The 24,485-nt window shown below is 41.3% G+C and overlaps 2 protein-coding genes across 3 annotated transcripts in view; one reads left to right on the forward strand and one right to left on the reverse strand.

The window, feature by feature from the left end:
• Nucleotides 1-376: 376 nt before the first annotated feature.
• The window catches only part of PGBD2 (piggyBac transposable element derived 2), a 33,097-nt gene continuing 8,988 nt past the window's right edge, over nt 377-24,485 (reverse strand). The window contains exons 2-4 of one of the 2 annotated variants that reach the window (XM_073889281.1): nt 12,730-12,789; nt 11,719-11,782; nt 377-3,457 (exon numbers count right to left, since the gene is read on the reverse strand). In XM_073889281.1, the coding sequence (XP_073745382.1) occupies nt 1,693-3,457; nt 11,719-11,735 (1,782 nt within the window). In that variant the 5' untranslated portion in view covers nt 11,736-11,782; nt 12,730-12,789 and the 3' untranslated portion in view covers nt 377-1,692. The remainder of the gene's footprint in view (nt 3,458-11,718; nt 11,783-12,729; nt 12,790-24,485) is intronic. The other variant, XM_025853220.2, reaches the window with a different exon arrangement.
• Nucleotides 15,824-16,321, forward strand: LOC112809842 (ubiquitin-ribosomal protein eL40 fusion protein-like). Its single transcript, XM_073889272.1, has one exon. It carries the CDS (start codon nt 15,888-15,890, stop codon nt 16,272-16,274), a length of 387 nt encoding a protein of 128 aa, XP_073745373.1. The 5' UTR covers nt 15,824-15,887; the 3' UTR covers nt 16,275-16,321.

Consider the following 24,485-nt stretch of genomic DNA (forward strand, 5'->3'; position numbering starts at 1 on the left):
TAAGGCCATTTGCTGGCACCTGCAAGGTCTTTTGTCCTTGGAGAGGCAATATACCCTCTTCCAAATGTAGTCCAGAAGAGGAACACTAACTGGGATTCTACTGAAGAAAGGACCTGTCCTTCCTCCCTCCTTTTAAAAACTTACATCACTATGGACTATGGACTATAAAATATCTGCTTTACTTTATAGTAATGAACGGGTTTGAAGATTTTTGATAGATCTTATCAGATTGCCTTCAGAAATGATGTACAGATTTACACCTCCTCAGGTACTGCATGAGTTTGCCACCTTCCTACACCCACACCAACAGCAATGGTGTATAAATAACAAATGTATTTGGTAAAAAGAAAAAAAAAGATATCTAGTATTGCTTTTATTTGAATTTTATTGTCAACAGAGTGGAGCCTCTTACATATACTGACTATTCATTTGTTTTTATCTTCCATCATTTTTCAATAGCATTGTACATTTTACCCTTGCCATCTGTGTGTATGTAATCTTTTATTTCCTGACCATATTACCATACATGTAATAATTTATTTTTTTTAAAGATTATTTATTTGAGAGAGAGCACAAGCAGGAGGCAGAGGGAGAGGAGAAACATGCTCCCCACTGAGCAGGGAGCCCAATGCGGTGCTCCATCTCAGTACCTTGGGATCATGACCTGAGTCGAAGGCAGATGCTTAACTGACTGGGCCACTCAGGTGCCCCTAAATGTAATAATTTAGAATATATTTTCTCTATTTGCTTTTTAACTTCGGTAATGAATGTCAATGTTAGTTTTGTACAACTGAATTATACTGATGTGCCCCCTCTTAAATATGTGCTGTTGTAGAAAGTTCTTTCCCAAATAAAGAGAAGACACTCAACATGCTTTCTTTGATTTTTGTTAGGTCCAAATTTTTACATATCTTTCTTTTATTCTTCTGGAATATATCCCACTATTTTCCAACATAAATTATTTTCTATGTTTCAATACTTAACCCCAAATTTCAGGAATTCATATAGGTAGAATTTAAATCAGTGGGGAAATACACATATTTTTACAAATGATGCAAACCACTATTTTGGGGGCAGGGGGACAGATTCCTATCTCACACTAGTTATAAAAATGGATTCCATAAGGATATACTTGAATTAGGAAAATATTTTTATCAAGAAAATAGGAACTCTACAAATGTAGCCCTTTGGGTAAATACAAGGCAGATTATCTATCCTTGGACAGACTGCTAGTGTTAAAGTGAAATAAATATGATAAAATATCCTTCATCATATTAATACCATTCTTATATACTATTGCCCTTAGATTATAAACAATAGCATACAATTATAAAACTTTTCTTAGTATTCATGAAAGTTTCTCTAAGTTTTTGGCTCTGTTTGATTTTCTTTACTAGGACTCAGGTAAAACCCAAAGCAAGATTTTTACTTATACAAAAAGGGGCTCATCATTGAAATAAATAACAGTATAATCTAGAGATTTATAAACATTTATAATTACCAATATAAATATTAATTTATATTACATGCAGACATCACAGAAGACAACAAAAAGATAACTGTAATGGAGATGCGGGGAATACAAAAGCAAATCGTTAGGGATTCAGGTCTCTTTTTCCCGATACAAAACCAAGTCTTCCACGTACTGTATGTAATTAGCTGTTAACATCTCAGAAACCAAGTATCTGTGCATCACCGGATATGGTACTCCCTGAAACACTTGGCATGGACGCCCTTCTGGCATTTCTCACAGCGGGTGTTGGTCTGTGAGTGGCAGAGGGCACACCGGGTCCTCTTGTCCTGGTGGACTATCCAGTGCCCGACCATATCAAAGCGGCTCTCAGTTTCTAGCCGCCTGCTTCGCCTCCCTTGGGAGGACACGTCAGCGTTGCTCTCCAGGTACACGCAGGCCACATACCTCCGGAAGGCCAGGAGGTCCACCTGGGCATCGTGGCTGCAGGTCCTGTGCAGCTGCCAGGCATTATTGAGGGCGGCATCAACGACGTAGCCAATGAAGCTGGAGTACCACTTCATGCCCCGGATCTTCACCTTGTACTTAGCCATGTTCTGGTCCATCCGACGGACACCGCCCCCCTTCTCCTGGTACAGCTTCACCAGGGATGGCTGATGGACCTGGGCCCGTGTCTTGGTGGTTCCGGAATGATGGCTGGCCAGCCCCACTGGCTCTATGCCCACAGCATTGGAGCAGACGGTGACCGCACTGCCGTCATACCAGCGGCACACAATAACCTCCTCACTCTCATCCACTTTATAATCAAATGAGCCCCTCTTCATTTTCTTAAGCTCTTTGGGATCTTTGAGGGGACATCGCTCAGTCCTATACTCACGAACAGTTCCTGTGGCCTTCACTCCCTTTTTCCTCAAAATGGACATGAGTTTGACACTCGTAAAAACCTTGTCAAAGAATATGTGGTATGGCAGACAGCCACGCTCCTGAAGCGCATCCACAAACTTGACTACCATACTGCCTCCTAGGTCCAGGCCCCCATGTGATTTGGTGAACAGCGTGCCCTGGGAGGGCTCAAACCACACCAGGTAGCCCCTGCTGGTTGTCCCACACCAGATCTTGTAGCCCAGCCGCATGGGCTTTCCTGCACGCAGCTGCTTGGATCCCCGGTGCCCAAAGTACTCACACATGGACTCACCAAAGCTGTAGAACTCTTCCAAGGGTGCGTGCTTCTGGAAATTGCAATTCATCCGGACAATGAGAGGCCTCACTTTGGCAAACCTATCACTTTCATCCAGCTCTGTGTTATCTGCGAAATGCAGGTACGAGAAGATCAGTTCAAATCTGTCCCTTCTAATTGCATCAGCCACAAGATGGTGATGTGAATCAGGGGATGTTTCCCAAAACATCCTTCTCCTCGGATAGGATATATACCCACTTAAAATCAAAATGCCCAAAACACACTTTAATTCCTGGGCTGTGAGCCCGAGGTTGACATTTTTCTGCCAGGCATAACGATTGGTTTCATTAACTATGAAATTAATTGTTCCTCCATCAAAAAACAGCTCGAAGAGGCCTACGGGACTCAGTTCCTGGTTTTTGAGATCCTCTATATGAGGATCTGATGCAGTCCAACTGCTGAAGTTGGGTCGGATATCTCTTTTGGTCCAAATACGCTGAGGTTCCGCTACTGCCTTCTGCCTCTTCATGGCTGGCTGCAGCTGCAGCTCATCTTCCTCTTCCTCCTCGGTGCCAGAGTCCTCGGGCACCACAGAGGCGTGCAGGACACTGCCGGGCAGGTGGGAGCCTCGCCGGCCATCTTCATCACCTGAGTCCTCATCAGTGAAGTCCCCTGAGGCATTGTCGGGCGGCGCAATGAAGATCTCCTCCCTGCTGTGGCTGGACTCCTCCTCCTCCAGTGCATTCAGAACCTCCAGCAGCTTCGTAGACTTTGGCTTTGAACCGGCACCTCTCCCAACAATGAAGGTGCTGCAAAGACAGGAAGCAAAATGTGAAGAGGCCACACAGGGGACGGTGTGTCAGCAGAAAATTCTGTTAAAGGACTGCCTGCGAGGAGGCACTCCCACTGCAGAGCACCTGAGCCTAAACAGCATCTCAGACGCAGCACCACCAGGCCCAGGGCCAGGTGAGGGAGTCTGGCAGGCCAGCACAGATTGCTCTTTCAAAGTGCAAAAGTATTTTAAGGGGAGGGATTCTAAGGAGACATTCCATTCTTCCTTCCTTCTTAAAGTGTTTTGAATAGAGGATCACCTGTAGGGATAAATCCAGGTGCCACTGTCATCCCCCAGCTACCAGTAACCACTGCCAGGGTGCCTGGGCTGCTTAAGTCTGACCCATGGATGTCCCCTGACTCAGTGGCCCCAGCAGCTCTACTTTCATCCCTCAGTCTTATCTGGGTCTTCCCTTTCCCTTATTAATTTATCAGTTAGAAGTTTCCTCTTTCCCAAGTTCTCAAACTCTCCCTAGTTGAACTCTCACTACCCCAATTCAGGACCCGAACAGATTCAGACAGATTTTCAGATGGTTCCCTCAATATCAGACATCTTACTATATCCTAGCTGCAAGTCAGAAACCAAACAGACTCCAGAAACATGGAAACCCCTGCTATCCTAACTCTCCCTGCGCAGAGGGGAACTAACTGGATGTCAGGAGACACTTGTATTTCATGAGCACCAACCACAAGGAGGCACTTCCCAGGGACTGGCAGTGGGCACACACTCCACTCCTGACCTGCACAGCAACGCTTCTAACTGGAGGGAGAGGACAGTTCAAGAAACAAGTAGCTATGCAGGATGGCATCAGGCTGTGAAAGGCGCCATCCTGGATAAGGGACAGAGAATATGGTGAAAGAGTAGGACTGGAGTCGCTATTTTTACATGGATAATGAGTGAAGGCTCACAACGTGGGTGGCCTGAAAGAGAGAATAAGGCTAGAGACAGGGTGTCCCAGGCAGAGAGAAAGAGCTGCAGGTACAAGGCCCTGAGCCTGAAGGGACTTGCTATCTGTAAACAGCAAGGAGGCTTTCGAGGTAATAAAAGGAGGAGAGCAGAGCCCAGGTCCCCAGGGCTCTAGAAGCCCTCGTCAGGACACTCAGTTGTGTTCAGCTGTCCCAGGAAGCCCTCTAGAGTGGATGGAACACGGCGCTGAGGCCTATCTGGTTGTGAGGATGGATGGGGCGGGGAAGGTGGGTATTCCAGCTGCCCTGTGCCACTCCAGCCCAACCTCCTCATGAGAAGAATTTCAAACCGGAGGGAGGACACAGGCTTTACCACAGAGCTGATTTCTCTGCAGACCTGCCCTTGGACTTTGGAGTCCAGACTGCATTATACACCCACTCCAACCTCACGTCCTGGACACTGAATCCATCAACCTCTGTGGCAGAAGCTAGGGCACAGGTCTGACCTCAGCAGAAGTAAGGTATTTCTCATGCTCTGTGTGGGCCAGGAAGGGAGAAAAAACTTGCAGCCTTTCCCACGGACCTCAGACTGAGTGGTTTGCGGGGGATAGTAGCCATCTTCACAAGCCCCCTAGCCTCTCCTGGTTTGTAGCAGCAGATCCGGGCTGGCACAGGCTCAGGCTGGCACACCAGTCTCACTACCTAAGCTGCTGTTTGCACCGCGGCCTCCAAACACCTTCTGTACATGGCTGTTCAGAGTCCTGGAGAAGGGTAGGAGGAGTTAAGATGAAGGAGGAGTAGGGGGACCCTATGCTTTCCTCGTGCCTTGAACGCAGCTCGATAAATAGCAAATCATTCTGAACACCCAGGAAATCAATCTGAGGACTGAAAGAGTAAAGTGCACACCTACACAGAGAAAAGAGGCTACATTGTGGAAGGTAGGGGGTGTGGAGACAGGATTTGGGGGAGGAAAGAATCGTGGGTGGTGGGGAGGGGAGGGAGCCCTGATCAGGGAGTGAGGAGAGAGAGCAAGAGTACGTGAGGGAGTACATGCAGAGGGCACTGCACAAGAAAAACATTTCCCCAAAACCACTGAGGGAAGGAAACAAGAGGGGCTGATTATAGCAAGCTCTTAGAAGCAGTAGAGCTCAAAGTCTGAAGTTCTGGAAGTGCACACCATCACCATGGGTGGAGCCTGGCCAGCACAGAGGTGCCCCTGTGGAAAAGGGGGGCAGAAGCCCAGGAGCAGACAGAGTGGTCTGATGATCCCGTGGGTCCCACTGGGAGAGACAGATGCTCTTTTTGGAGAGGTGGCACTGCCCTTCCAGGGACAAAACAGCCAGCAGACACCACTGAGCTGCCCTGCCCATTACCATAGGAGCACAGGCAGCTGCTGAGTACAGCTAACCTGGACATCGGATTCTGTGCTTTACCAGGAACCGCAAGCCCCCGTGTTCGGGTGACTGCCCTTCAGGGACAAGGTGGCACCAGCCACAGTGTGGCTAGACACTCCCCCAGAGGATTAGTGCAGGTCCATGATGCGCCGGATCCCTAAAATCTGCAGTTCTGAAACCCAGCCAGCATGCATGAAATAAAACAGGAGCACTGTGCCACTGGGTGGGCAGCTCGGACATGGGGTGACGGTAGGGATCTGAAGGAAGCTGGGGACAAGTGAGGGGAGACGGCTCCCTCTTCTGTGAGGGCTTCCTGGATAGCAGTGGGCACGAACTCCCCTCTCCAGGGAACAGAGAGTGGGTGACGCCATTTTAATCTGCCTCCCCCACCCGCCCCAGTCAGCACTGACAGGCTCCAGTGAGCAGTACAGTGCACACAGTGGGGGCTTCAGACACTTACACCAAGCCCCACCCTCTTAAACTGTGCAGGTCCTTTTTCACTAGGGCAAGTGTGACGGAGAGCCAGAGCGGCAGTTGGGCCTCTCCCCCAGAAAACCAGCTCAAACTCCCCACACCCAAGTCTACCAACCATAGAGTGATACCAAAACCAGCTCTAGTAGGTACTAAATCCGGCCTTTTTTTGTTTTTTAAAGGTTGCTTATTTATTTGAGGGGGAGGGGAGCACAAGCAGGGGGAGGGGCAGAGGGAGAAACAAACTCCCCACCGAGCAGAGAGCCCAGTGCAGGGCTTGATCCCAGGACCCCAGGATCACGACCTGAGCCGAAGGCAGATGCTTAACTGACTGAGCCACCCAGGGGGCCCCTGGATCTAGCCTTTTTAACAAGGAGACTACAGCACACCTACTTAAGCCTCACCACATACTGCACAAGGGTCAAACACTCCTCACTGAAGGTAGGGTGAAACTCTGCAGAGGACCGACCTGAGGGAAAGAGCAGCCAAAACACAGCAGCAGAGTGCACACAGCATATATCAGAAACACTTCCCGCAGTTCCAGGCCCTGGTCAGTATATGTCCTCCTCTTCTTTTTCTTTTTCTTTTTTTTTTTAATGACCTCTTCTTAATAAGCCCCTTACTCTAATGAGGTGGCAACATAAAGGCTTTCCTAACACATGGAAGGCAGAGACTTAGGTAAAATGCCAAGAGGGAAGAATTCATCCAAAAGAAAGAACAAGAAAAGGTCCAAGCCAGGGATCTATTCAAAACAGATATAAGTAATATACCTGACCCAGATTTTAAAACAACAATCATAAGGATACTAACTGGGCTTGAAAAAAGTATAGAAGACACCAGAGAGTCCCTTACCATGGGGATAAGACCTAAAAACTAGTCAGTGTGAAATAAAAAGTGCTATAACCGAGAGGCAAAACCGGTTGGATGTAATGACCACAAGGATGGAAGAAACAGAAGAATAAATAAGTGATATAAAAAATAGAATTATGGAAAATAATGAAGCTGAAAAGAAGAGAGAAAGAAAAATATTAGATCACAAATGTAGACTTAGGGAACTCAGTGACATCATAAAGCATAACAACATTCATATCATAGGAGTCCCAGAAGAAGAAGAGAGAAATGGGGCAGAAGGTTTACTTAAGGAAATTATAGCTGAAAAACCTCCCTAATCTGGTGAAGGAAACAGACATCCAAATCCAAGAGGCACAGAGAACTCTGACCAAAATCGACAAAAATAGGGCAACACCAAGACATATTGTAGTAAAATTTGCAAGATATACAGAGAAGGAAAACATGCTGAGACCATCAAGGGAAAAGAAATCCCTAAATTACAAGGGAAGACAAATAAGTTTAGCAGCAGATCTCTCCACAGAAACTTAATAGGCCAGAAGGGTGATGCATGATATATTCAACGTGTTGGATGGGAAAAATCTGCAGCCAAAAATACTTGATCCAGCAAGGCTCTCATTCAGAATAGGAGAAGAGATGAAGAGTTTCTTAGACAAACAAAAACTAAACGAGTTCATGACCACTAAATCAGCCCTGCAAGAAATTAAAGGGGACCCTTTGAGAGGGAAAGAAAGACAACAAGCCAACGAAGACAGGAAAGGAACAGAGAAAATCTACAGGAACGGTGACTTTACAAGTAACACAAACACAAATTCATATCTTTAATTCATATTAAAGAAGAAATAAAAAAAAAACACATGGAGGCAAATGAAAATGAAAATGGGACAGGCCAAAAATTTGTGACATACAGCATAAGCAGTCCTAAGAGAGAAGTCTACTGCAACACAGGCCTACCTCAAGAAGCAAGAAAAGTCTCAAATATACAACCTAACCTTATACCTAAAGGAGCTAGAAAAGGAACAGTAAATAATGACTAAAGCAAGCAGAAGGGAAATAATAAAGATTAGAGCAGAAATAAATGATACAAAAACAAAAAAGCCCAGAACAGATCAGTGAAACTAGGAGCTGGTTCTTTCAAAGAATTAATAAGATTGATAATCCCCTAGCCAGACTTACCAAAAAAAAGAGAAAGAGAGAGAGAGAGAAAGGACCCAAATAAATAAAATCACAAATGCAAGAGGAGAGATTGCAACCAATACCACAGAAGTACAAACAATTATGAGAATATTATGAAAACTAATATGCCAACAAATTGGGCAATCTGGAAGAAATGGATCAATTCCTAAAAACATATAAACTACCAAAAGTGAATCAGAAAGAAATAGAAAATGTGAACAGACCCATAACCAGCAAATAAATTAAATCAGTAATCAAAAATCTCCCAACAAATGAAAGTCAGGGCTAGATGGTTTCTCAGGGAAATTCTACCAAACATTTAAGGAAGAGTTAATACCTATTCTTCTCAAATTGTTCCAAAAAATAAAAATGGAAGAAAACCTTCCAAACTCATTCTATGAGGCCAGCATCACCTTGATTCCAAAACCAGAGAAAGATCCCGATGAGGCCAGTATCCCTGATGAACATGGATGCAAAAATACTCAACAACATACTAGCAAATTAAATCCAACACTACACTAAAAGAATCATTCAGCACAATCAAATGAGATTTATTCTTGGGCTCCAAGAATTGTTTGACATTTGCAAATCAATCAACATGATACACCACATTAATGAAAGAAAGGTAAGAACCATATGATCCTCTCAATAGATGCAGAAAAAGCATTTGACAAAGTACAACATCCGTTCTTGATAAAAACCTTCCACAAAGTTGGGATAGAGGGAACATACCTCAACATCATAAAGGCCATGTATGAAAGACTCACTAATATCATCCTCAATGGGGACAAATAGAGCTTTTCCTCCAGAGTCAAGAACAAAATAGGGATTGTCCACTCTCACCACTGTTATTTAAAATAGTACCAGAAGTCCTAGCCTCAGCAATCAAACAACAAAAAGAAACAAAAGGCATTCAAATCCACAAAGAAGTCAAACTTTCACTATTTGCAGACAACATGATACTCTAGAGAACCCAAATGACTCCAGCAAAAAATTGCTAGAACTGATACACAAATTCAGTAAAGTTGCAGGATACAAAATCAATGTAGAAATCTCTTGCATTTCTATACACCAATAATGAAGCAGCAGAAAGAGAAATCAAGGAATTGATCCCATTTACAATTGCACCAAAACAGATACCTAGGAATAAACCTAACAAAAGAGGTAAAAGATCTGTACTCTGAAAACTATAGAACACTTATGAAAGAAATTGAGGAAGACAGAAAGAAATGGGAAAACATTCCATGCTCATGGATTGAAAGAACAAATGGGAAAATGTCTATACTACCTAAAGCAAACTATATATTTAATGCAATCCCTATCAAAATACCAGAGGTATTTGCCACAGAGCTAGAACAAACAACAGTTAAATTTGTATGGAACCACAATAGATCCCAAATAACCAAAGCAATCTCAAAAAACAAAACCAAAGCTGGAGGCCTCACAATTCTGGACTTTAAACTATATCACAAAACAGTAATCATCAAGACATTATGGTACTAGCACAAAAGCAGACACACAAATCAATGGAACAAAATAGAGAACCCAGAAATGGATGCAGCCCTATATGGTCAACTAATCTTCAACAAAGCAGGAAAGAATATCCAATAGGAAAAAGAAAGTCTCTTCAACAAATGGTGTTGGGAAAATTGGCCAGTCACATGGAGAAGAAACTGAACCACTTTCTTATATCATACACAAAAATAAACTCAAAATGGATAAAGAACCAAAATGTGACAGGAATCCATCAAAATCTTAGAGGAAAACACAGGCACCAACTTCTTTGAAGTTGCCTTACCAACTTCTTACTAGATATGTTGTTAGAGGCAAGGGAAAGAAGAGCAAAACTGTACTATTGGGACTTTTGCACAGTGAAGGAAACAATCCATAAAACTAAAAGGCAATCTACGGAATGGGAGAAGATATCTACAAATGACATATCTGATAAAGGGTTAGTATCCAAAATCTAAAAAGAACTTATCAAACTCAATACCCACAAACCAAATAATCCAATTAAGAAATGGGCAGAAGACATGAATAGACATTCTTCCAAAGAAGGCATCCAGATGGCTAACAGACACATGAAAAGATGCTCAACATCACTCATCATCAAGAAAATACAATTCAAAATCAGGATGAGATACTACCTCACACCTGTCAGAATGGCTAAAATTAACAACACCAGGAACAACAGCTGTTGGCAAGGATGCAGAGAAAGGGGAGCCCTCTTAAACTGTTGGTGGGACTGCAAACTGGTGTAGTCACTCTGGAAAACAGTATGGAGGTTCCTCAAATAGTAAAAATAGTAATACCCTATGATCCAGCAATTGTACTACTAGGTATTTACCCAAAGGATACAAAAATACTGATTTGAAGGGGCACATGCACCCCAATGTTTATAGCAGCACTATCAACAATAGCAAAACTATGAAAAGAGTCCAAATGCCCACAGACTGACAGATCCACAAAGAAGATGCGGTGAATGCAATGGAATTTTACTCAGCCATCAAAGAGAATGATATCTTCTCATTTGCATTGATGTGAATGGAACTAGAGGGTATTATGTATGCTAAGCAAAGTAAGTCAGTCAGAGAAAGACAAATACCATATGATTTCACTCATATATGGATTTTAAGAGAAAAAAAAAGAAACAGATGAATACAGGGGAAGGAACTAAAAAAAAGAGGGGGAGGTATACCACAAGAGATTCTTTATTATAGACAACAAACAGGCTTGCTGGAGGGGAGGTGGGCAGGGGACAGGCTAAACAGGTAATGGGTATTAAGGAGGGTACTTGTTGTGATGAGCACTGGGTATTATAGGTAAGTGATGAATCACTAAATTCTAGTCCTGAACCGATACTACAGTATATGTTAACTAACTAGAATTTAAATAAAAACTTGAAAAAAAAAGACTCATTGAGTGGCAAAGCTTGCAGGGACTAAGGCAGCCCAACAGCAACCATCTTGTGCATTAAAAGATGAGGAAGGGGAGCCTGGGTGGCACAGTCAGTTAAGTGACGAACTGTCGGTTTTAGCTTGGGTCCTGATCTCAGGGTCGTGAGATTGGGCCCCCCATCAGGCTCTGCTCAGCCTGGAGTGTGCTCTCCTTCTCTCTCTGCCCCTCCCACTTGTGCTCTCTCTCTCTCTCTCAATAAATACATAAATCTTTAAAAAAAAAAAAAAAAAGATGAGGAAAGTACATCACATTTTTAAATACAGTGTAGACACTGGAGCTACAGAACCACACCCATACCACATACACTACCTTACCTGCCTCATCTTTTCTCCAATCTCTCTTTTCTCCTCTTCTTCCTTTTTCCTTCCTAGACACCAAATGTTTAGTGAGGCCAGCTGGACTAAGGGCTAAAAATGTCATGGGCTTGGCCTTTCAAAAAGAGAGGAGTAATTACTTGCATAAAGCCTTTCTTCAAACACACTTACCTTGAAGTTGAAGCCATGATGAACTGGGAACATAGAGTTGTCTATATGTGCAGAGTCAAAGAATCTGTAAGACAATAGAAGTTTATTTTTTAAAAAAACTGTATCTTAATTAGCAAGGCAATAGGACCCTCTCTACCATTTAAGGGAAAAGACATCTCTAGCTTAGGGTTCACCAGCAACCAGAAGGGGATGGATTGAGTACACACAGGAGACAGTGTCTAGTCAACTGGCTAATCAGAGGGAAAAACAATGAATTCTCTACCTCACACCAAAATATATTGTAGGGCAAAGTTTTTCACCATCAGAGCTATTGGCATGTGGGCTGGATGAGCCTTTGCTCTGTGGGGCTGTTCTGTGTATTATGGAATGTTAGCTTTCCAGGTCTCTACCCACTAGATACCAGTAGAACATCGATCCCCTAATTGTGGAAATCAAAAATGTTTCTCGACATTGCCATGTGTCCCATGGGGACAAAACTGCACCTGGTTGACCCAATAGAACCTATTGTAATAATTTAAGTATTTTCTAACAATGCTGCCCAATATGGTAGCCATGAGCCACATGTGGTTATTAAACATCTGATATATATGGCTAGCATGCCTGAGAAAGTGAGCTTTTAATTTTATGTAATTTTAATGAAAATAGTCACGTGTGCTTGGCCAGTGGCCACTGTATTAGATAGTGAAGTCCTAGACGTATAAAGAACTAACTAACTATGAAACAACATTCTCTTAACAACCAGTGGATCAAAGAAAAAATTAAAGGGGAAATTAAAAAGTATCTTGAGGGGCACCTGGGTGGCTCAGTTGGTTAAGCATTCAACTCCTGATTTTGACTCAGGTCATGATCTCAGAATTGTGAGACTGAGACCCACAGCAGGCTCTGCACTGAGTATGGAGCCTGCTTAAGATTCTCTCTCTCCCTTTCCCTCTGCCCCCCCCAACTAGTGTGCTCTCTTTCTCAAATAAATAATAGTATCTTGAAACAAATGAAAAAAGAAACACAACATACCAAAACATTTAAGTAGCAGCAAAAGATTTCTAGGAGAGACGCTTAATGCTATAAACACGTCTGTAAAGAAAACAGAATGATCTGAAATAAAAAACTTAACTTTACACCTCAAGGAACTATAAAAAGAATAGATGAATGGATAAAGAAGTGATTATATATATATATATATATATATACATACACACACACACAAATGTCAGCCATAAAAAAAGAATGAAATCTTGCCATTTACAACAACATGGATGGAGCTAGAGTATAACGCTAAGTGAAATAAGTGAATCAGAGAAAGACAAATACTATATGATTTCATTCATGTGTAATTTAAGAAACAAAAAATGAGCAAAGGAAGAAAAAGAGAGAGAGAGAGAAACCAAGAAATGACTCTTAACTACAGAGAACAAACTGATGGCTACCAGAAGGGAGGTGGGTGGGAAGATGGGTAAAATAGGTGATGGGGATTAAGGACGGCAGGCCACTTATGATGAGCACAGGGTGATGTATGAAGTACTGAATCACTATATTGTACACCTGAAACTAATATAACACTGTATATTAACTATACTGGAATTTAAAATTAAATTAAAATTTTTAAAAAAGAATAACCTAAGCCCAAAGTTAGCAGCAGAAAGGAAATAGAAGACTGGAGCAAAAATAACAGAGAACAGAAAAATAATAGGTGAGATTGACAAAACTATGAATTAGTTTTTTGAAAAGATGAACAAAACTGACAAATTTCTAGCTACAGTATCCAAGAAATAGAGAACCCAAATCAACAAAATTATAAATGAAAGAGGAGAAACTATAACTGATACCACAGAAACAAAAGATCATAGAGGCTACTATGAATGGTTACTGATTATATGCCAACAAACCAGACAACCTAGAAAAAGTTGATAAACTCTCAGAAACACACAATCTACCAAGACTGAACCAGGAGAAACAGAAAATTTGAACAGTCCAATTACTAGCAGAAAGACTGAATCAGTAATGCAAACTCTCCCAACCAAAAAACAAACGAGAAAACAAAAATGAAAAGCAAAATCCCAACACCAAATGCACTCACTGGTGAATTTTACCAAACATTTAAAGAACAATTAGGGGCTCCTGGGTGGCTCAGTTGGTTAAGCGACTGCCTTCGGCTCAGGTCATGATCCTGGAGTCCTGGGACTGAGGCCCACATCAGGCTCCCTGCTCAGCAGTGAGTCTGCTTCTCCCTCAGATCCTCCCCCGTCTCATGCTCTATCTCATTCTCTCTCTCAAATAAATAAAATCTTTAAAAATAAATAAAGAACAATTAATGCCAGTTCTTCTCAAACTCATCCAAAAAAGAAAAAAAACCACAAAGAGAAGGAACACCTCAAACTCCTAAGATGGCATTACTCCAATACCAAAGCCTGATAAGGATATGAAAAGAAAAGAATGGAATGTGAGGATGGTTCAAAAGACAAATATAGAGGAGGTGATGTCAGCAGATGGTGGACTGCTAAGCTCCAGGCCCTCATTCCCCCATGGAAATGCAAGTTAACAACAATATATGAACCTGAACACCTTTGTGAGAACTCTAGAGACCACTTGAAATGGTGTAGGACCCAGGCCAACAGAAAAATAAGATGGGATTCCACTGAAAAGGGTAGAAAAGTTCATGGTATTTTGTGCACAGACGGCTCTCTCCCTAGTCAGATCAGTAAGGTACAACTAGGGTAAATACAGTGACTCCTCCCTTGGGATGGAAATCAGAGTAGACTATGAGTCCAACATTCTGGCTTGTCTGGGGGCTGCCTGAGGGATAGATTTCTGTGTCATCAGATGTGGAGCACTGATGGGAATGGCAGCAGTTTGGAGGTTACTGAAAATGTAGGCAGGTGTCACAGTACACCAGAGCTGCAGAAATTCTTCAGTTTTACATGAAGATGCCAGGGAGAGATAAGATTATACACTTCTGAGAAGAAATTCAGGACAAGCTGCTCATGGAAATTGAGACAAATAAAAGTACATACTCAAGTCCAGAAACTATATCACCAGAAAATGTTGGTGAGGTTCCAAACTTCTAGGTGAGCTGACTGGCAAAGTATTCCCCGGAACAAAGCCAGTCCATAAAGACTGAGAGAGGAGGCTGTTTTTTGTTCTGTTTTATTTTGTTTTGTATGAATGGCCAATCTCAACAACAGATCACGAGCATACAAAGAAACTGGGAAACATGGTCCAATGACAGAAACAAAATAAAACTCCAGAAATGGGTCCTAAAGAAAGGTAGACTGCTGAATTTCTTGGTGAAGAATTCAAAACAATTTGTTAAAGATATTCAATGAGCTAAAAGAGAACACAGAGAGACACAAAATCAGGAAATGAATGAACAAAATAAGAATATTGACAAAAAGATAGAAACCATAAAAAAGAAGCAAACAAATTCTGGAGCTGAAAAATACAATAATGGAGCCAAAGATACTAGAAGAAAACTAAAGACCAATATTGATGAATACTGATCCTCAAGAAAATATTATTAGCAAAGTAAATTCAATAGTACATTGAAAGGATTATATACCACAACAAAGTGGGATTTATTTCTGTAATGGAAGGATAGTTCAACATGAGAAAAAAAATCAATGTAATATACCATATGAAGAGAATGAAAGGCAAAAACCCATATGTTCACATTAAATAATGCAGAAAAACATTTAACAAGATTCAACACTTTTATGATAAAAAAATCTTAATAAACTACAAATAAAAGGAAACAACTCAATAGAACAAATATGAAAAAAATCTTTCATGATAAAAAATCTTAATAAACTATGAATAAAAGGAAACCAACTCAACATAATAAAGATCAGATATGAAAAAAAAATCACAGCTAATATACAAAACAGTGAAAGACTGAAAGCTTTTCCTCTAGAAACAGGATCAAGATAAAGTTGCTTCTTCTGGTCTTTCTATTAAACATAGTACTAGAAGTCTTAGTCAGAGCAATTAGGCAAGAAAAAGAAATAAAAGGCATCCAAACTGGAAAGAAAGTAGAATTATCTATTTGCAGATAGCATGATCTTATATAGAAAGCCTAAAGATTAAAAAAAAAAGTTAGAATAGCTCTTTCTCTTCAACGAGGTGGTCGAGTGGTTTGGTAGCAGCGGCCTTGCGGATTCGCGCCAGAAGACACAGAGATGCAGATCTTTGTGAAGACCCTGACGGGCAAGACCATCACCCTCAAGGTCGAGCCCAGTGACACTATTGAGAATGTCAAAGCCAAAATCCAAGACAAAGAGGGCATCCCGCCTGACCAGCAGCGTCTGATTTTTGCAGGCAAACAGCTGGAAGATGGCCGTACTCCGTCAGACTATAATATCCAAAAAGAGTCCACCCTGCACTTGATGCTTTGCCTCCGGGGTGGCATCATTGAGCCTTCCCTCTGCCAGCTGGCCCAGAAATACAACTGTGACAAGATGATCTGCCGCAAGTGTTACGCTTGCCTGCACCCCCGTGCTGTCAACTGCCGCAAGAAGAAGTGCGGCCACACCAACAACCTGCGCCCCAAAAAGAAGGTCAAATAAGGCCCCTCCACCAGCTCTTCCTTTGCCCGCAGGGTAGCCTCCTGCCCGAGCCCCAAGGGCCTGGGGCCTCAATAAAGTCTCCCTTTCATTGACTGGAGCAGAAAAAAAAAAAAAAAAAAAAAAAGGTTAGAATAAACAAGTTCAGCAAAGTTGCAGAAATCAAAATCAACACATCAAAAATCAGTTGCATTTCTATACATTAACAATTTGAAGTGGAAATTAGGAACACAACTCCATTTACCACAGCACTGAAAAGAATAAATATTTAGGAAGAATCCTAACCAAAGAGGTGAAAGAATTTTACACTGAAAATGACAAAACATAAAGTAATTTTTTAAAAAACACACACAAAAAATAGATATCTTGTGTTCATGGGTTGGTAGACTTAATATTGCTAAAATGTCAATACTACCCAAAGTAATCTATGGATTCAATGCAATCTCTATCAAAATCCCAACAGCATGTTTTTTCTTGCAGAAATAGAAAATCCATCCTAAAATCATTTGGTATCAAAATACCCCAAATAGCCAAAATAATTTTGGAAAGGAAGAACAAAGTTGGAGAATTCAACTTTGAAATTTCCTCATTTCAATAGATATTACAAAGCTAAAGAAATAGAAACAGTGTGGCACTGGTATAAAGACAGAGAGACCAGTGAATTATAACAGAGCCAGAAATAAACCCTCATGTATATGGTCAGATAATCTTCAAAATGGATGTAAAAACTACCCAATAGGGAAAGGACAGTCGCTTTAACAAATGGTGGTGAAAAAACTGGGTATCTACATGCAAAAGAATAAAGGTGGGCTCTTACCTTACATCATATACAAAAATTAACTCAAAATGTATCAAAGACCTAAACGTAAGAGTTAAAATTATAAAATTCTTCAAAGAAAACATATGGAAAAGATTCACAATACTGGATCTGACAATGATTTCTTTCTTTATTTCTCTCCTTTCTCCCTCCCTCTCTCCCTTTCTTTTTTAAGTAGGCTCCATACCCAGTGTGCAGCCCAATGCGGGGCCTGAATTCATGACCCTGAGATCAAGATCTAAGCTGAGATCAAGAATCGGACACTTAAACAACTGAGCCACCCAGGCACTCCTGGATCTGACAATGATTTCTTGACTATGATACCAAAGCACCGGCAAAAAAAAGCAAATATAGACAAATGGGGCTACATAAAACTTAAGCATGCATGAAAGGATACAATCAAGAGAGTGAAGGGACAACTACAGAATATAAAAAATATTTGCAAACTATATTTGACAAGAAGTTAATATACAATTTACTCCTACAAATTCACAGCAAAAAACAAGTAACCCAATAAAAAAATGCACAAAGAACCTGTGTAGACATTTCTCCAAAGAAGATATACAAATGGCCAATAAGCATATGAAATGATGCTGAGTATCACTAATCATTAGAAAAATGCAAATCACTACCACAATGAGGTATCACCTCATACCCATTAGGATGACCACTATAAAAAAACAAAAACAAAACGAAAATAAGAAATATTGGTGAGGATATGGAGAAGTTAGAACACCTGTGAATTGCTGATAGGAATGTAAAATGGTGCAACCACTACGTAAACAGTATGGTAGTTCCTCCAAAAATTAAAAATAGAACGACCACATGATCTAGCAATCTTACTTCTGGGCATACAGTCAAAAGAATTGAAAGAAAGGTCTCCAAGAGACAACCATCTTCGTAGCAGCACTGTTCATCACAGCCAAGAGGTGGGAGCAAATCAAATGTCCACCAAAGATGAATGGCTAAAGAAAATGTGGTATATACTTAGAATGGAATATGATTCAGCCTTAAAAAGGAAGGAAATCTAGTCACATGTTATAGCATGGCTGAAACTTAAAAACGTTGTGCTAAATGAAATAAACCAGTCATGAAAAAATAAATACAGTAAGAATCTATTTATATGAGGTATCTACGGTACTTAAATTCACAGAAATAGAAAGTAGAATGATGGTTACGAGGGGAGGGAGGAGGGGGAAATAGGAAGATGATGTTTAATGGGCACGGAGTTTCAATGTTGCCAAGATAAAAATGTGTTGAAGATTGGCTGCACAGCAAGATGAGCATGCTTAACACTACTGAAAAGTGGTTAAAATAGTAAATTTTATTTTATGTTAATTTTTATAATTAAAAATACAGAAGCACTGGAGGGAGCAAGATGGCGGAGGAGTAGGAGACCTGGATTTCATCTGGTCTCAAGAATTCAGTTGAAAAAAAAAAAGAATTCAGTTGAATAGGGATCAAACCATTCTGAACACCTACAAACTCAACAGGAGATCGAAGAGAAGAATAGCAACAACGCTCTGAACAGAAGAGCGACCACCTTCTGGAAGGTAGGACGTGTGGAGAAGTGAACCCGAGGTGATATTCGGGAGGATAGACGGCGGGGGAGGGGGCCTCCGTCCGCCGTTTCTGGCAAGTGATAGAGCCACGGAGCCCAAAATCGGAATTTTTAGAAGTCAGCTCCGCTGAGGGACGTCGCTCCAGTGGCTAAGCAGGGGCTGGAACCCTTGCGAGACAGTGTGGTCTCAGGACCCTTGGGGTCACAGAAAGACTGGGGGTGCCTGAGTGCGGAAGAGCTCCCAGGTACCGGAGCAGGGAAGCTGGGTGCAGAGACGGAGCCGAGGCGCGGGCTCTCAGCTCAGGGTTGCCATAAACTGTGATCCACGGCCCACTTGGGCCACTGCTCCTGCAGGAGGAACCTAACAAGTGGCAGAGCCGGGGAGACTCCCCTTCCTCCCCCGGGAGGAGCGGCGCGGGAGCGCACCGCAGGGATCTGCTGGGTTTGGAGACTCCACACGGGGTCGGGTGCCAGAGATAGAAACACTCCGTCACAGGCCGGGTGAGCACGGAGTGCGGCCGGAGACCGGGGAGATGGGAGTGACTGCTTTTCTCTGGGGGCGCACTGAGGAGCGGGTCCCCGAGTTCTCAGCTCCTCCAGGTGGAGATTGGGAGGCCACCATTTTCACTCCGGTCCTCCAAAGCTGTGCCAAGAGCTTGCAGGGAAAAAAGCTGAGAACAAACCCAAGCAGATTGCTTACCCCGGACCACAAGGGTGGGGCAATTCCACCTCCAGCAAAGACATTTGGGAACCACGGCAACAGGCCCCTGAAGATCAGCACGAACAGCCAGCAAGCCAAGACCAAGTTTAGGAGAACAGAAGAACTCCAGTGCTAGGGGAATACTGTACATAGATTTCATGGCTTTTTTACCATGATTCATTAGTTTTTCAAAGTTAATTTTTTTAACTGTTTTTTTTTGTGAATTTTTCTTTTTCCCTTTTTCAACCAACATCTTATCAATCCCTTTTTTAAAAAATTTTTTTATTTTTCATTTTTAGAATATTTTATTCCTTCATAGTAGTTACCCTTATTTTTGGCATATATATATATAAGTTGTTCTCTCTTTAAAATTTTGAGATACAGTTTCTTCTAAGAGATCAAAATATACCCTAAATCACTAGTATATGGCTTTGTTCTAGTCTCCTGCCTGATAACATTCTCTCCCTTTTTTTTTCTTTTTCTTTTTTAAATCTTCTTCCTTTTTTCAAACAACTTCTCTTATCAATTCCTTTTATAAAATCCTTTATAATTTTCATCTTTACAGTCATCTTCCATCCCTTCATTGTATCAACCCTTATTTTGTACATATATAAGTCTTTCTTCCCTTAAAATTTTAGGAGGCACTTTCTTCTAATAGACCAAAATATGCCCAAAATCTAGTCTGTGGCACTGACTGATGCACTAGCCTGATAATATTTGATCATATTCTGTGTTTTTTGCTTTGTTCTGTTTTTGTTTGTTTTTATCTTTTTCCTCTTTCTTTCCCTTTCTTTTCCCTGGTTTCAGGTCTTTTCTGATTTGCATAGAGTATATTTGGTGGGGACGTCGTTAACCTGTTAGCATTTTGTTCTCTCATTCATTTATTCTCCTCTGGACAAAAAGACAAGACAAAAAAAATCACCTCAGCAAAAAGAACAAGAGGTAGTACCGTCTGCCAGGGACCTACTCAATACAGACATTAGTACGATGTCGGACCTAGCGTTCAGAATCATGATTTTAAAGATACTAGCTGGGCTTGAAAAAGCGTGGAAGTTATTAGAGAAACCCTTTCTGGAGAAATAAAAGAACTAAAATCTAACCAAGTCGAAATCAAAAAGGCTATTGATGAGGTGCAATCAAAAATGGGGGCACTAACTGGTAGGATAAATGAAGCAGACGAGAGAATCAGCGATATAGAAGACCAAATGATGGAAAATAAAGAGGCTGAGAAAAAGAGAGAGAAACAACTACAGGATCACGAGGGCAGAATTCGAGAGATAAACGACACGATAAGATGAAACAACATTAGAATAATTGAGATCCGAGAAGAAGAAAGAGAGAGAGGGGCAGAAGGTATGTTGGAGCAAATTATAGCAGAGAACTTCCCTAATGTGGGGAAGGAAACAGGCATCAAAATCCAGGAGGCGCAGAGAACCCCTCTCAAAATCAATAAAAACAGGTCAACACCCTGACATCTAATAGTAAAACTTACAAGTCTCAGAGACAAAGAGAAAATCCTGAAAGCAGCTCGGGAGAAGAGATATGTAACCTATAATGGTAGAAACATTAGATTGGCAACAGACCTATCCACAGAGACCTGGCAGGCCAGAAAGGACTGGCATGATATCTTCAGAGCACTAAACGAGAAAAATATGCAGCCAAGAATACTATACCCAGCTAGGCTGTCACTGAAAATAGGAGGAGAGATAAAAAGCTTCCAGGACAAAACAAAAGCTAAAGGAATTTGCAAACACGAAACCAGTCCTAGAAGCAATATTGAAAGGGGTCCTCTAAGCAAAGAGAGAGCCTAAAAGCAGCATAGATCAGAAAGGAACACAGACAATATACAGTACCAGTCACCTTACAGGCAATACAATGGCACTAAATTCACATCTTTCAATAGTTACCCTGAATGTAAATGGTTAAATGCCCCAATCAAAAAACACAGGCTATCAGACTGGATTAAAAAAGAAGACCCATCAATATGCTGTCTGCAAGAGACTCATTTTAGACACAAAGACACCCCCACATTGAAAGTGAGGGGGTGGAAAACCATTTACCATGCTAATGGACACCAAAAGGAAGCTGGGTGGCAATCCTTATATCAGACAAATTAGATTGTAAAACAAAGGCTGTAATTAGAGATGAAGAAGGACACTATATCCTACTTAAAGGGTCCATCCAACAAGAAGATCTAACAATTGTAAATATCTATGCCCCTAACATGGGAGCAGCCAATTGTATAAGGCAATTAATAACAAAAGCAAAGAAACACATTGACAACAATACAATAATAGTGGGGGACTTTAACACGCCCCTGACTGGAATGGACAGATCATCGAAGCAAAAGATCCACAAGGAAATAAAGACTTTAAATGACACCCTGAACCAAATGGACTTCACAACATATTCAGAACATTCCATCCCAAAGCAACGCAATACACATTCTTCTCTAGTGCCCATGGAACATTCTCAGAATTGATCACATCCTAGGTCACAAATCAAGGTCTCAACCGGTACCAAAAGATTGGGATTATTCCCTGCATATTTTCAGACCACAATGCTTTGAAACTAGAACTCAATCACAAGAAGAAAGTCAGAAAGAACTCAAATACATGAAGGCTAAAGAGAATCCTACTAAAGAATGAATGGGTCAACCAGGAAATTAAAGAATTAAAAAAATTCATGGAAACCAATGAATATGAAAACACAACTGTTCAGAATCTTTGGGATACAGCAAAGGCAGTCCTAAGAGGAAAGTATAGAGCAATACAAGCCTTTCTCAAGAAACAAGAAAGGTCTCAAATACACAACCTAACCCTACACCTAAAGAAGCTGGAGAAAGAACAGCAAATAAAGCCTAAACCCAGCAGGAGAAGAGAAATAATAAAGATCAGAGCAGAAATCAATGAAATGGAAACCAAAAGAACAGTAGAACAGATCAACGAAACTAGGACCTTGGTCCTTTGAAAGAATTAACAAGATTGATAAACCCCTGGCCAGACGTATCCAAAAGAAAAGAGAAATGACCCCAATCAACAAAATCATGAATGAAAGAGGAGAGATCACAACCAACAGCAAAGAAATACAAAGAATTCTAAGAACATATTATGAGCAACTCTATGCCAGCAAATTAGATAACCTGGAAGAAATGGGTGCATTCCTAGAGATGTATCAACTACCAAAATTGAAGCAGGAAGAAATAGAAATCCTGAACAGACCTATAACCACTAAGGAAATTGAAGCAGTCATCAAAAATCTCCCAACAAACAAAAGCCCAGGGCCAGATGGCTTGCCAGGGGAATTCTACCAAACATTTAAAGAAGAATTAATACCTATTCTCCTGAAACTGTTCCAAAAAATAGAAATGGAAGGAAAACTTCCAAACTCATTTTATGAGGCCACCATTACCTTGATCCCAAAACCAGACGAAGACCCCATCAAAAAGAAGAAATACAGACCAATATCCTTGATAAAATGGATGCAAAAATTCTCACCAAAATACTAGCCAATAGGATACAACAGTAAATTAAAAGGATTATTCACCACGACCAAGTGGGATTTATCCCTGGGCTGCAATGTTGGTTCAACATCCACAAATCAATCACTTGATACAATACATTAACAAAAGAAAGAACAAGAATCATATGATCCTCTCGGGCGCCTGGGTGGCTCAGTTGGTTAAGCGACTGCCTTCGGCTCGGGTCATGATCCTGGAGTCCCGGGATTGAGTCCCACATCGGGCTCCCTGCTCGGCGGGGAGTCTGCTTCTCCCTCTGACCCTCCCCCCTCTCATGTGCTCTCTCTCTCTCTCTCTCTAATAAATAAATAAAATCTTAAAAAAAAAAGAATCATATGATCCTCTCAGTAGATGCAGAAAAAGCATTTGACAAAGTACAGCATCCTTTCTTGATCAAAACTCTTCAGAGTATAGGGATAGAGGGTACATACTTCAACATCATAAAAGCCACTTATGAAAAACCTAGAGCGAATATCATTCTCAATGGGAAAAAGCTGAGAGCTTTTCCCCCCAGGTCAGGAGCATGGCAGGGATGTCCACTTTCACCACTGCTATTCAACATAGTATTAGAAGTCCTAGCCACAGCAATCAGACAACAAAAAGAAATCAAAGGCATCCAAATCGGCAAAGGGGAAGTCAAACTCTCACTCTTTGCAGATGATATGATACTGTATGTGGAAAACCCAAAAGACTCCACCCCAAAACTGCTAGAACTCATACAGGAATTCAGTAAAGTAGCAGGACATAAAATCAATGCACAGAAATCAGTGGCATTCCTACACACCAACAACAAGACAGAAGAGAGACAAATCAAGGAGTCGATCCCATTTACAATTGCACCCAAAACCGTAAGATACCTAGGAATAAATTTAACCAAAGAGGCAAAGGATCTGTACTCAGAAAACTATAAAATACTCATGAAAGAAATTGATGACACAAAGAAATGGAAAAACGTTCCATGCTCATGGATTGGAAGAACAAACATTGTGAAGATGTCAATGCTACCTAGAGCAATCTACACATTCAATGCAATCCCCATCAAAATACCATCCACTTTTTTCAAAGAAATGGAACAAATAATCCTAAAATTTGTATGAAACCAGAAGAGACCCCGAATAGCCAGAGGAATGTTGAAAAAGAAAAGCAAAGCTGGTGGCATCACAATTCCAGACTTCCAGCTCTATTACAAAGCTGTCATCATCAAGACAGTATGGTACTGGCAAAAAACAGACCCATAGATCAATGGAACAGAATCGAGAGCCCAGAAATGGACCCTCAACTCTACAGTCAACTCATCTTTGACAAAGCAGGAAAGAATGTCCAATGGAAAAAAGACAGTGTCTTCAACAAATAGTGTTGGGAAAATTGGACAGCCACATTTAGAAGAATGAAACTGGACCATTTCCTTACACCACACACTAAAATAGACTCCACATGGTTGAAAGACCTAAACGTGGGACAGGAGTCCATCAAAATCCTAAAGGAGAACACAGGTAGCAACCTCTTCGACCTCAGCCGCGGCAACTTCTTCCTAGAAACAGCACCAAAGGTAAGGGAAGCGAGGGCAAAAATGAACTATTGGGATTTCATCAAGATAAAAAGTTTTTGCACAGCAA

Source organism: Callorhinus ursinus, unplaced genomic scaffold, assembly GCF_003265705.2.
Source record: "Callorhinus ursinus isolate GAN/ISIS: 27379988/994484 unplaced genomic scaffold, GSC_fseal_2.0 scaffold105, whole genome shotgun sequence".
Lineage (NCBI taxonomy): Eukaryota > Metazoa > Chordata > Mammalia > Carnivora > Otariidae > Callorhinus > Callorhinus ursinus.

Bases quoted from the DNA above. Each gene is read 5' to 3' on its own strand.
- LOC112809842 (XM_073889272.1), top strand. From the start codon at position 15,888: ATGCAGATCTTTGTGAAGACCCTGACGGGCAAGACCATCACCCTCAAG.